The sequence below is a fragment of the Falco naumanni genome, chromosome 11, assembly GCF_017639655.2.
Source record: "Falco naumanni isolate bFalNau1 chromosome 11, bFalNau1.pat, whole genome shotgun sequence".
In the NCBI taxonomy this organism is placed as follows: Eukaryota; Metazoa; Chordata; class Aves; order Falconiformes; family Falconidae; genus Falco; species Falco naumanni.
Window position 1 is genome coordinate 31,184,781 of NC_054064.1, and position 13,545 is coordinate 31,198,325.

Consider the following 13,545-nt stretch of genomic DNA (forward strand, 5'->3'; position numbering starts at 1 on the left):
GTACCAGCCGGCTGCCCGGCCCACGCCGCACCGGTACGGGATACAACCTCGCTTCGCGCACGGCGGCTGTAGCGCGGGCTGCTGAGGCGACCAGCCGCTGTGAGGTGCGTTCCCGCCCCTAAAGTATGCCCTCGTGATTGGCGCGAACAGCTACACCTCTCCGTTGTGATTGGCCACACCTGCTGACACTCCCAGCGTTCGAAGGCATGGGCGGGCGCTGACGTGTCCGCCCTGGCACCGCCCCCCCCCGCGCGGAGCGGGGCGCTGGGGGCGGCGCGGGCGGGGGGGGCGCGCGGTCACGGCAGCTGCGCGGCGCGCTGGGCGTGAGCGCGCTCGCTGCAGCGGGCGTTCACGCAGCCGCCCTCCGCGGGGGCGGCCGTGCGGGAGAGGCCGGCGCCATGGAGGCGAAGCCGGCCGACCTGCTGCTCTGTGACAGCCTCATTCTCTGGGTGAGTGGCGCGGGGTCCCTCTTCCCTGCCCGCCGGCGGCGCGTCCCCCGCTGCCCCCGAGGGGTCCTGCCGGAGCGGCCTCCCGCGGCGGGAGGGGCTGTCCCTGCCGGAGCCGCGCGGCGGGCGGCCGGCAGCGGTACGGGGGCACCTGTTGGCCGTGCGGGGGGCGGCGGCGCCCTGAGGCGAGCGGCTCCCGGGGGCCGGCGTCCCGCCGCCCGGGGCTCCTGTCAGGCGCGGGGCGGGGCGGGGAGCTGCCCCAGCGGCAGGTGGCAGGAGCCGCAGGCGGTTCGGGGACAGCCATGGCTGCGGGCGTGCGGCCTGCGTGACAGACCCGTGTTGGAGCTGCTGAAACGGCCTTCCCGACTCCCGCGGAGCGCAGACGGGGTCCTCTGGGTGCCCTGTAGGCCCACGGAGTGGCTCTGCAGCAGTGGCTTCAGTGTGGGAACTGCCCAGTAATTAACAGTAATAATAAATACATGCAGTTAATTTGATTTGAGTTGGCGGGAGCAGAAACCTCGGAACGGTTCATCCCAGGTTTCGGTAGGTGAATGCAGGGGTTAGCCAGGCGCAGCACACCGAAACGTGGGCGCTGGTTGTGCGAGCAGCACGTCTTTAGAACAATAGAATCACATAAGTGGGAAAAGACCTTTAAGATATGGAATCAAATCCTATCTGTTCGTCTCATTGATCAGGCTTGCTTTGTTTTTATCCCTTATGTCTTAACAAGTTTCTTTTGCTTCCTTGTGGGTAATTCTGCTCTTATAGATGCTGCATTGTTGGCGAGGGTGGACTCTGCTAAATACAACTTTCAGATGAAATCTTGGCAGGGAAGGCCACAGTTACCTGGCAGGAGGCAATAGCAGGTGTTTTGGCTGTGTGAAGTGTAAATCAGGGAAAGAAGGGACTGTTTTAGAAGCATTGTCGAGATCTAGGAATGAACCTGGCAAAAGTGATAGCAGCATAGCAGAGTAGATACTCCTTTTACTTTCTATGTGATAGTACAGAAGTTTTAACAACTTAAAGTCTGTAATAAATCACTGAAAAAACGATTTCCTTTTCCTCTCTCCATTTGCCTTGTAGTGATCTTGTATCTTCCCAATGTTTTGTTGGCCTTTAGAGTTTCAGTTGTCTTATGCTTACCTTTCTGGAGGTGGATATCTTTTGTCACTTAATCTATACATACCTTTCCTTCCTTTTTGGGGGGCTCTTTAACCTTCTGTTTTCCTCTCAGTAGTCACGTAAGAATAACTTCATCATGATTCAGTTGCAAAATAAAGCAGGGCATTCCTGAACTCTTTTCTCAAAATCCTGTCAGCAGTGCTGAACTCTCTTAAATTTTTTACAATTCCTGTTTCAAATATTTTAAGCCTAATACTCATTTCGAGTATCCTCAGAATGCATAGCTATAATTACATCATGACTTTTAAAGGTAATGCTAATGGAACTTTAACTAGCCTTAACCTGAAAGAGCTTTGTGTAGTGTTGTTAATGTCAATGTACATACAACTCTGTGTGTTCAGGTTTTCTGTGCAACAGTCAGCAGATGCATTGCCAGATGCATGTTTTTAGATTTAACACCCTATTTTTTGGACCCAGTTTACAATGTAGTAGACACCAGTTATTAACACTAGGATATGTTTGACACATTCTTTCAATTTTAATTTCATTCTGAATCATAGGGGGGGAAATGATCTGGGATGGCTGAAGATCTGCAGAGAAACGGGTTCTGTAACTCTCTGTGGTTCTAAAGGTTTCTCAATTTATTTACTCATTAATATAGCAAAGAGATGCTCATGATTTTTTGTGTTCTACTGCCAGATCTTGGTTTTTTTTTTAATTTTATCAAATTCTGTGTTATAAAATGTGCATTGTCCAGACGCATCTCTTTGACTAACTCCATAAAACTTCTGTCCCTAGTGTGTATAATCTGGGTATGAAACAGAGAACCTCAACTCTACATCATGTGGATGAAACTGAGGCCGTATCTTCCCAAGAGTTGAATAGGTTGAATTTCACTGGGTAATGTGAACACTCCTGTTTCATCTACAGCTGTTTGGAAGAGCCTTCAACAGATCCAGAGAAAAGGCATTTAAGTGTTACGTGCCACAAAATTACATTTTCAGATGTATATTGTGAGCATAATAGCCGTATGTCTGAGAGAAAAATACTTGCTTCTATTATAGTAGCAAGTGGTAGGGTACATTTAAGCTAGATTCCTGAAATGGTTTTCAGCACGAGTAGCAGCATGGCCCTGAAGCTGTATTTAGTAAAACTAATCAAAGTTGGGGGGAGAGAGTACTGCTACAGTCCTGGCTGCTTCTACCTGCCTCCTCCCCATGCCTACTACTTTCATTGGTTTTGCAAGTATAATAAAAATCTGTTTTGAGGAAATGACTAGGCTGGTATAGGGTTTGGAGAACCCATAATTGATACTACTTCTATTATTTCTAGGTGCTTATGTAACTTTTAAATATATGGAGAAACTAAGATTCCCAGTCCTGCTTTTTGCTTACTTTTAATTAGCTGTTTCTATTCTTGGAGATACTGGCATACATAAAGCAGTGTTGCATGTCACAGGGTTTTCTAAGGCTTTGTTTACCTGCTCTAATAGGCTTGGGTGAAATGGTATTATATGTACTTACCAATTTATTTGGTTTAGAAGGGGGTGTATACAAATAGCAGCATGACAGTATTGTGCCGTAAAACTCTGAATTCTGGCGTGCTCGGTCTTGACTCGTAAGCTTTCATGCCTGTTCTTGTTGGCATTCAGGCTGCTGTAGTATTAGAAACTAACGCTGTCAATCACAGTTGCTTTAGATTGTGGTGTTCTACTTAATCTTTTATGTAACCTACCAGGGATTACTGACTTCTCACTTGCTGTAATACAAGATTTAAACCCCACTTTTTTAAAACTGAAAAACAAATTAAAAAAAAAACAAAACATGCTTCCCACATTTTTCTCTTCTTGGCTTGATTAGACTCTTTTGAAGCAAGCAAGCAAATATTCAAAGTATATGGTCACTCATTATAAACGTAGAGTAGATGATAACTGCTTCAGATTCTCACAGCTGCAAACAGCGTTTCCATCGCTCTGGTTTGAGTAGCTCCATTTCCCAAACACGCTTGATAAGGTTATTCACCAGTGACCTCTGGTCACGGGATGTTTGGGAAAGCCCTCTCACAGATGGACAGGTAGTTTAAGACATTTGTATGCATAGTAAGTTTAAGAAGCCGGGTTTCACAGTGAACAGATTATAAGGATCTGTTCTTGCTTCCATTCTGTTCTGCGTATACATCATCTAATCGTATTCACAGCAAACTTTCTCCTTTCTGTTTTATTCATCATTGTAAAGAAGGCTGAACTTAAAAGAATTGTTGACGAGCTCTTGTTTTCTTAACTATGTGATGAACTGCCATGTGTGTGCAGACAGCTCTCTTGCCTAGAATAGTTTGTTCTGAGCTGTTTGGGTTTTGGGGAATAAAACATTGAGGTTATAATAGCTGATTCTATCGAAATGTTAGGTATAAGCTTGGGGATGGTTTAAAAAAAAATACATAGTATCCAAAACGGCAAAACATTTTTAAGATTGAGGTTATCCCATCGTACAGATCTAAAATGCTTGAAAACCAGAAAAGTAAGAGAAAAAATTCCTGCCCTCATGGGAAGTATGGAAGAGCTTCCATATGGCAGTTGGCTGCATAGATGAGAGCTGTGGGGTGGGGGAAAGACAGAGCGGGAGGAGATGGGTATGGTACTGGTCAATATGGACTTGAGTTTCTGCAGAAGGCAACTGGGGAGGAGCCTGTTCACCATCCACACAAGAAGTGGAGATGAGGCAAAGCTAGCAGGTGACCGACTGACAAGAGGGGATACCTTGCTGAATGTCTGTGTGCCGAGTTTGTGGCAGCAAAAAGTGTCTTGGCCAAGTTAATGGAAGAAAACCTCATTGAGGACTGTTAAATGGAAATACACTGTCTATGCTCCAGGGGTTCTCCAAGACACAACTTTGCGGAACCTTAGGAAATATTTTGCAGAGCTCACGGTTGCTTTTGACGGTCTATGGACTGATCTGAGGACCTGGGTACCTCAGTATTTTAAGGATTTTTATGTGAATCAGAATTACAGGCATAAATTAGCAGGGCACCAGAAGAGCTGCCAGTGGATGTCTTAATAAACTAGTGTTATACATCACATTGATGATGGGGTTCTTACGTATAGGACTGTCTGCTGGGTGTGCTTTCTAAGGATGCAGACATATTGAAAGTACTCATCATTTATGTTGCTTTCGGAGAAACTAGCTGCAAAATGCTTGAGCTATTAGGTTTTTTTCTTTAAGACAGGAGTTGCATCTTGCTTGTGCTGTAATTGTACTTGTGCCTGGAAGCACCAGTTAAAATACAAAGATTGCATGTAACAATTAATATAGACTATATCAGGCAACTCCTTATAAAATGATTCCATCCCTAATCTGGTTTTGTAATAGAGGAGGAGAGTGAAAACTGGGACTTTGTTGCTTAATTTTTAGATAGAAATATGTAGTTGGTGTAAAACTGTGTCCAGCCCTGTGTTTAAACACTAGGCAGTGTGATGCTCGGAAAATAAATAAATAAATGTAAAATACAAATACCAGGAATAATATATGAATAAAATATTAATACCAGGAAAAGATGTATAACTTCAGGTTATAGTAAAGTTTCTTGGGTTTATATCAGTATGTTCAAGGTGCATATTTAAACAGGAATATCTGTAGAGTGATTTTGGAATTCCCGTATTGCAGGGGACTAATTTGCCAGCTCACGGGACTGGAAATGGTTCAGGTTTTTTCAGGTATCTTCATATCCTGGAAGTCCACAGTAGCTCTCAGATGGCTGTTTTCCACTATTTTTGTGTTATTTTCGTTATTTTCTCCCTTGTGTTATTAACCCCCAAATAATTTCAGGGGTTTCTGTTGGTGTCATGACTTCTGTTACTAAATCCTTGTAGTAAAAGGCTGGATTTCCCCTCCTCACCTTTTGCCCCTTGTTCTGATGCCATTTTTTGTTTAGGCAGTTATGTGTCCAGAACTAAGCACTGCAACATAATTTGAGGTATGGATAAATACAACTTTAGTTTCCCAAGTTAGTATTCCATAATCTGATTTACAATATAAGGAATAGAATGAAAAAGCAAAACATGGTAGTGCAAACTTTTTTAGCTACTCGTCATAATTAACAGTCACAAGTATTGAGATAATTGGGTTGGCTTAAAAACTGCAAGTTCAAAAAGGTTTTCAACTGCATCAAGTAGGAAGACACCATGCTAAATGCTTGTGCCTTGAAGAACAGGAAAATGGTAACCAATTTTCTGTCCTTCTGTCTTCTGAGCAAGAAACACAATTTTTTCCTTGTTTTAGTTGCAGACGTTCAATACTGCTGCACCTTGCAGAGATGTTCAGGACCTGACTAATGGGGTTGCCATGGCACAGGTACTTCACCAAATGTAAGTTGATACTTAAGTTTGAAGAAGAGGTGTTTAATTTCTTGAGGGTTTTGTTTGATATGCATAGTTGCTTTGAAAGTAGACAGAAACTTAGAGTGGACGGTTTATAGCAGAAGATAAAATACGCCTTTGCATTGTTGTTTTGGGGATGATATAATAGTTGAACAAAGCGATAGACTGGAGGAGGTGCTGAGATATTAGAATGCTGCAGTATTAAATTCATACTTAAGGGTAATTGGGAAGAATGATGGGATCTTTTTCACTTTTCCCATCGACACTATTTCCGTGGATATCCATGCTTCAGGCAATATGTTCCTCTTTGAAATGAGGAATTAAAAGTTCAAAAGGCATGCCTTTGTGCTCTCTTCCTCTTGGGATTGCTCAGTTGATTTAGATTTGAGTTCTAGGATTTAAATGATAGCTTACTATTTGTGTGGAAGAAAGAATGTGAAGCTTAGTTGGCAATTTTATTATTAAAAATTATCAAAAGCAAAATAATTCCTATGTTATTGATGTAATGACAAATGGTACTGGGTTGAGCAACACACTAGTTTTGAAATTTGCAGTTACTTCAGAGGGTTGTAACACAAGTCTTTTATTGGAAGAGTGTCATGCTACAAGTCATCACTGCAATTTTATTGTTGTTGTTGGCTCAGATAACAAAGGAGAAGTCTGAATTACCATCTCCTGTTCAAAATATATTTTTGATGACTAAGAAATTACTTAAAACACCACCCCATGCCCCCCCAAAAAAACCCACAAGCCAGATCCAGAATCCCCTCTGACTGCTTGAAAAGATTTTTAAATGTGCTGTGTAAGGACAGAGCTCACCCTTTTCCTGGAGCATGGCAAAAATTGATTTAGGATTGCTTAGTGAAGATTTGCTGAAGGTCACTTCCCATGTGTTTGCGGTACTGGGCTGCCACAGGCTTCAGGCAAGCTTCTTTATAAACAAGTTGGTTTATATTCAAGTGGGAATAATAATTGACTTTTCTTACTGCTTTGAGACCAATGAATAAACAGTACTGTGTAAAAGTTGAGAAATTGTTAGATATGCTGTGATGTACTGTTTGGCAGCTCAATGTGTGTAAACACCTCACTCAGCAACTCATCCTTATTTATGCTGGCAAAGTGAATATACTTCTGCTCAAGGGAAACAAAGACATACAAAAATATGAAATGTCAGTAGTTTAAAATGTTGTTGTTGTTGTTTTCTTGATAAATGCCTTTGATAAATTGTAGTGAATGTTGGAAAACCCAAATGTACAAAAGTAGGAACCAAACTTAACGTCAGCACTAGTCAAAAGAAGATGTTTCTTTATGCCATTAGTCAGGGATAAAAATTCAGCACAACAAAGGCCGCCTTATCCTTGTGTTCCTAGCTGGAGCTAGCTCAAGCATGTACAGAAATTCTTCCTTCCCTGGAAAGTAGTGTCTTAGTGCAGCCAGCAGGATGGAAATTTCTTGTGTCCTAGGTATAACTTGCAATCTCCAGGAATTCGTGCCTCATTAGACACTGTAGTCAAGCGTATGATGATTTAATGCTGGGAATTTTGTATCTTATTTAAGTCTGAGCTTATTTAATTGTTTAATTTTTTTTTCAGAGATGTTGCTTGGTTTGATGCATCTTGGCTAAACCGCATTAAAGATGATGTTGGTGACAACTGGAGAATAAAGGTATTCAAAACTGAAGTCAGTGAAAGTTTGTGGGGTTGAGTATTGTCTTTGTCCTGAGAGGATCTAGCTGTCCAAACCCTGCAGAATTAAGCTTAAACTTCAAACTTTTTTAGGTTATTTTAAATTAACTTGAACTGTCTGCCTTCCAGCATTGTTGTGTGGGGATTTCCTGTTGTGGTATATCTCTTCCCGTGTCATTATAGGGTCCTCTTGTAGAGCTGCTATGTAAACATTTTATTATAAATTATTATTTAATTTCAGCAAAATTAAGAATTCTAATAAAAGCCAGTAACCTTATCTTTCATGTACAACCATTAGTCCAGTAATCTGAAGAAGATACTGCAAGGAATTATGGACTACTATCATGAGGTATGGAAAAAGTAATTTTTATATTTTCTAATAATTAAACATTTTGATTATTGTCCTCCTTCACCTAGCTTGCATTTCTTTTTTCTTGTCAAAATAATGTATTTTAAGGACATTTTTGGCAGAAAGTATATGATAGTTATCTGGTTAAGCGGGAGGTCTGAGCGAATATAAAATAAATTGGAGCAGATGTATTTTAGATAAGACTCTTTGAGTATAATCTGGAGACCGTCATTGTCTCCGTCATTGCCCAGGTCAGTGTCATAAGGACTGAGCTGCAGAAGCCTGTTGACTTTTGTGTGTGCATTCATATTTGCTCTTGTCTAGTGAAGTTGTAATCCTTTTGTACACAACAGAAACAGATTCGGCAACCCTACTCACTTGGAAGCTGGGAGATAAGTTACAAATCCTCATGGACACTGTAGGGATTATAGTTTGTTCTCTCTCATGCAGGATGAATATGGTAGCCGTAAAAGGGTGCTGTATTTTAGTATTAAAAAAAAAAAAAAAAAAAAAAAAAGCTGAATTTTGTATGGAGATTGATTACAGTTATGTAATGGGTATGGTATAGAAAAACTCGCCAGACCATCTTATGGCTTCCTGGTCTCATCTGGGTTTGGTTGTGGTATTGAGTGCCAAACCTTTCTGTGTTGCCAGGACTGAGGCTCCCTGGCAAGCCCAGAAGAACTACTTTAGGTTTATGAGGAGCTTTTTGAAGGATTAGGGAGCAACTTGATTTGGAAGCATTTTTAATTCCTTTTTTTAATTACGTTGGTAGACCAAATTATTCTCTCGTATTTGAGGTCTAGCCAAGAACTTTTAACTTACCACTGTTGCTTTTTTTTGTGTAAGTGGTCAGCTAACTAAACCCTTAGTTAATAGACTTTCCAAACTTGTGGTTTTGCCAGAACAATTTTACAGAACTGTTACTGAAGTGAATAACTTCATTGCATATATTTTTTAATGCTGTGTACTTTAGATTACATTTAGGCCTATTCAGAGAAAAATCCGAGGTGCCAAGTATGGTAAAGGCCGTTGGCTAGCAGTGCACTGAGTACCCCTTTCCCCAAACACACATCGCTGGTGGGGTGGAGACAGGCATTTGGGACAGTCATTGCTGGTGCAAGGGAGGCACAGTGTGTGACAGCTGCGTTTCATGTGCGAAGCCCTGTAACAAATTAGTTAAGAACCTCTGCTGGATCAAGGCCTTTTCAGATTTGCTAATCTGGTACTGCTATCTATGTATTCCCTCATGAGGCAGCATTTTTAGTGTGTATCTCCGTGTTTAATGCTTAAAATCTTTCCCTTCCATGAGTTTTACAGTAGCAAACTTATTAATGGACCATTTTCTCTGGATGGCTTACTTGAGTCCAGATTTCTTACGTTGTACCAGATTTTTGTGTACAAAAGTGGAAGCCTACTTTCTTTCTTCATTTATTTATTTTATTTTTTTCAGTTCTTGGGTCAGCAGATTTCAGAAGAGCTTATTCCGGACTTAAACCGGATATCAGAGAACTCAGATCCTACTGAACTGGGAAGGCTTCTGCAGCTTATTTTAGGTTGTGCAGTCAACTGTGAAAGGAAACAAGGTACGCACTACCTTAACCTGTTCAACTAACAGCAGACTGCCTCAGGCGATTAAGGTGGAGGAGATGTAGAAACTTTTCTTATCTATCAAAAAGTCTTTGTTGTTAATATATTGGATGCCTGTTCTGAAACGAGTTCACTTAAAAGCAGAAAATCTATGGGAAACTTTTGTGAATAAAACTCAAAACTTTGATCAGGGTGGGTTTAAAAATAATAGTCCAAAGTGCATGTGGATTATTTGTACTTGTTAAAATATGCACTGAGACCTAAAACTATTTGGATGTAAATCAAGCAAATTAAATTAAAAGCTTGTATTAGAAACTGCCTTTTGTTTGTCTACAGAGGCTCAAGACTGAATGAGTTGTGTTTTCTCTCCCCTTACCGGAGCTAATGCTCAATGCTCTGACGGCAAAGGAATCGTCAGCATGATTCTGTTAGTAGAGTAGGTGCAATTCCCAGGTAGTCTGAAATGACTTATAAAAGCGTGTTCAGGAAGTAAGCCCTCAGGCTGCGCTGGGAATGCAGATGCTGGCAATTACTTTTTTCTGTTGAGTTTTATTTATTAACTCAATTGTGAGCTTAGTGATTCTTTGGAAAATCTTATGTATGTATACATAGATGAATGTATGAACAAAGAACCATGTAAATACAGATGTCTTTAAATCTCCTTGCTCTATTATATGTAATATAAATCTGTTCACTTAAGAGGTTCTAATCTCTTATCCTTATCTACTATATTACTGGATAATAATGTTGGTTAATGGTAGTGCTCTGTATAAAAAGAGTGCTACCTGTTTTGAAGAAGCTTTATAGAGAATAGTTTCTTCTGGATCTTAGTATGTCATGTTAATCAAACCATTAAGGTGAACGTCATGAGTCACTGCCACTTCTTTTCCACAGAACACATACAAAATATCATGACCCTTGAAGAGTCTGTTCAACATGTTGTCATGACTGCTATTCAAGAGGTAAGTAATAATTCATAGCCTAGTGCTGTGAGTTGAGAAGTCTCAATATCCATTTGTTCATCTTGTTGAATTCTGTTGTCCAAGCAAAGGTCAGGGAAGAGCGTAAGTACTTCCCTAAATTATCTGGGAGTATCCAGGACCAAAAAGTCTCAGACCCCAACCTAAGGGTTTTTATTTCAGTCTCATATGCCCAAACATACAACAATGCAATACAATAAATGCTTAAGATTTCCTGTTCCATACAAAAAATGTATCTCATTGCCAACTGCCAGGTATAGTGGAGTCAAGTACTGAAATTTCTGTCCCAGTGCTGTAGTCTTGGACCCAAAGTTAAGCTGACTGTAGCTGTTTGAGGCTACATTGTTCTGACAGAACATTCCAGCATCTGATTTACAAACTCCCAGCTGCATCTCTTCTACTCTTATCCCCCACTATCTTAACTTGTTCTACATTGGATCATCTTAGTGATCTAGCTCACAGCACAGCTCTACAGTCACTTGCATCTGTGAGCTTCAGGACTGTGAGGCAGAGTGTGGAGTGAGGCAGAAACTAGATACTGCCTTTGAAGAAAATGTTATGTATAATTGCACTCTCATCAAGGTATCAGTGGTAGTAGGTTTGAAAATGTAGATTTAAATTGACTATATAGTCTTTAAAGCTGTGAGTGGCCTATTGAGAGAAATAAATCTATAAACCTTATTCTAACTAATCAAACTTTCTTTCTGAAGAAGGTCCAGAAATAATACTATAATGCCTGAGTAAGATGTAAAGCCCTGTAATTCTTGACAAACATACTGTACTGGAGATCAGTGAGAACTATGTTAGTGTTCCCATTGTTTGCTTAATGGCAACTAACATGACAAAAAGAAGTGTGATGACTAGTAAATTAATTGAGTGAAATCTCATCCTCTGGTTCACTCCATTTTAACTTGACTAGGGGATGGCAGTAACTTCAACAGATCACAGATTTCATTCATTAAGATGTTACTGCTAATTTGGTTAATTCGGGGAGATGGGAGGTAAAAAAAAGTAATTTTATTCTAGATTTGTTTAAATTCTTTATCAACTATGAAGTTGTTTTTTTAAATTATCATTAATCTGTTTTGATATATTGAAGGATGTAAGGACATGGTGGAAAATCCAATTAGTACTTAACAGACAGTGAATTTAACCTCTAATTTAACCTCCTTTTCCTGTGGCCTTTCTGTAGCTCATGAGCAAGGAAATAACAGGTCCTTCCACGTCTGATGCATCAAGTGAAATGGAACAGCAGGTAACTGCCTGGTATTTGTTGCTGTTGTAATTCAAGACTGAACAATAAGTTGGTATCTTGCCATCCCTCAAATGAAGAGCAGGGTTTCTCTTCCTCTCCAATTCTAAAAGTTAAAAAAAATAATAAACAACAATAAATTGCACTCTTTTTGTCTTCTATCTGCACAGACTATTTGGTCTGTTTTCCACTCTGAGCTGATCTGATTAAACCATATTGGTACACAAAGGGCAGAGCAACATACTGATGTAGGCAGAGAATATACAATAAAGTAATGCTGTTCTTCACTGCTAATTAAGTGAAAAGTTATCTGTGATTTTGTAGCATTCTTTGAAAAAATCCCAACACAACGGTGACTGCTATGTCATGTTTCTGGGTGGGGTAAAACTGGCCAGTGCAAACCTGCATTGCAAGAGCAGCTAGGAGTACATCAAGGCTCAGCCATGTCAGGCTAAACACTTCGGGTTATTTTTAAGGGGCCATGAAAGTTCTTGATAACCTGAACACTACAAGGCATTGTGCATAAAATGAAGTTGTCTTTAAAAGTATCTGCCCATGAAGGAACGTCAGTATTTCTATTCTGAGATGAAGGGCATTTGATTTAACAGGCAGTGATTTTGAAATTGTGACAACGTGATTGTTCCTATGTTTGGTTTTGCTACGCTTTTAGCCTAAATTGTTGTTGTTGAATCTGGATGTTACTCGGAGTTTCAATAATTTATTACGTGTGGTAGTCATTTAGAATGCAGGTGAAACGAACAGAGATCCTGATCTAACAGCATACACGTAGGTTTCTGTGTCAGTGTGTGCACCTAACACATCCTTTTTAAACAATTGGTTATGAGCAATTGAGACGCTCTGAAAGCTAGAACTCTGAGTACTTTGGATATGGGCCAGAATGACTGACTGTCTTATTTTTTAAAAGCTTAAAAAAGCTTTGGAAGATCTTCAGGAAGCTCTAGCAGAAAAAGAAGAGCTGGCACAAAGATGTCAAGAGCTAGATTTACAGGTAAGAATGGCTTATTTCTTTAATATGTAGTGGTGCTGCTATTAAGATGCAGAAATTCTGAAAGGCAAAGTGCATTTTGCATTATTTAAGTTTCTGTGAGATTTCTTAGCTGTTTCTGGGGAAAAAGCAATCATTCTCTACTCCAAAATGCAGTTACTGGAAATAGTTTTCTGATGGAAGTGTGCCAGCTGCTAACTCAAAGGTCATTTGGTCTGCTAGCTTTATGTTTACCCTTAGTAGCAGGTAGCATCAAAACAATGTTACCATGGCTTTAAAAATTGCCCATTTCATTTTTAGTCACTTCTTCCTCTAGTCTTTTGAACTGTGTCCAAAAAATCCAGTTCATTAATAATCAGTCATTAAATTTAATTGTAGGAAAGTAGTGCTGTTTTTAATAGGAGTTGATGAAAGTCTAAAATTTGAATTTTTTTTAGAATTCTGTACACAGTTGTGCACAGTCTCTACACATGGAGGATATTTTAGGAAACAAAAATAATGGAAACTAACAGATTCTTGCTGACATTTTCAAACCACACTGATAATAGGCCTACTTTTGTTTTTAATGGATATAGAAATTAATCAAGTCATTCTTTAAAAGAAGGAGAGAGGACTTCATAACAATAAACAGAACTTGCATGTTAATCAATTTCTTAAAGAAAAAAGAAAAAAAATCCATTTGTTAGCCCTCTGTCTGATTCTTCTTTTATGGCACTACAATCTGAGAATAGAAATAGGTTTAT

General features: G+C 40.0%; 1 protein-coding gene across 1 annotated transcript in view; it reads left to right on the forward strand.

Annotated features, from left to right (window-relative positions):
* The first annotated feature begins 286 nt into the window (after window positions 1–286).
* The window catches only part of HOOK1 (hook microtubule tethering protein 1), a 28,799-nt gene continuing 15,540 nt past the window's right edge, over window positions 287–13,545 (forward strand). Inside the window, exons 1-8 of the mRNA XM_040610419.1 lie at window positions 287–449; window positions 5,843–5,928; window positions 7,533–7,605; window positions 7,924–7,974; window positions 9,428–9,560; window positions 10,459–10,526; window positions 11,737–11,799; window positions 12,722–12,805. Of these exons, the coding sequence (XP_040466353.1) occupies window positions 399–449; window positions 5,843–5,928; window positions 7,533–7,605; window positions 7,924–7,974; window positions 9,428–9,560; window positions 10,459–10,526; window positions 11,737–11,799; window positions 12,722–12,805 (609 nt within the window). The 5' untranslated portion in view covers window positions 287–398. The remainder of the gene's footprint in view (window positions 450–5,842; window positions 5,929–7,532; window positions 7,606–7,923; window positions 7,975–9,427; window positions 9,561–10,458; window positions 10,527–11,736; window positions 11,800–12,721; window positions 12,806–13,545) is intronic.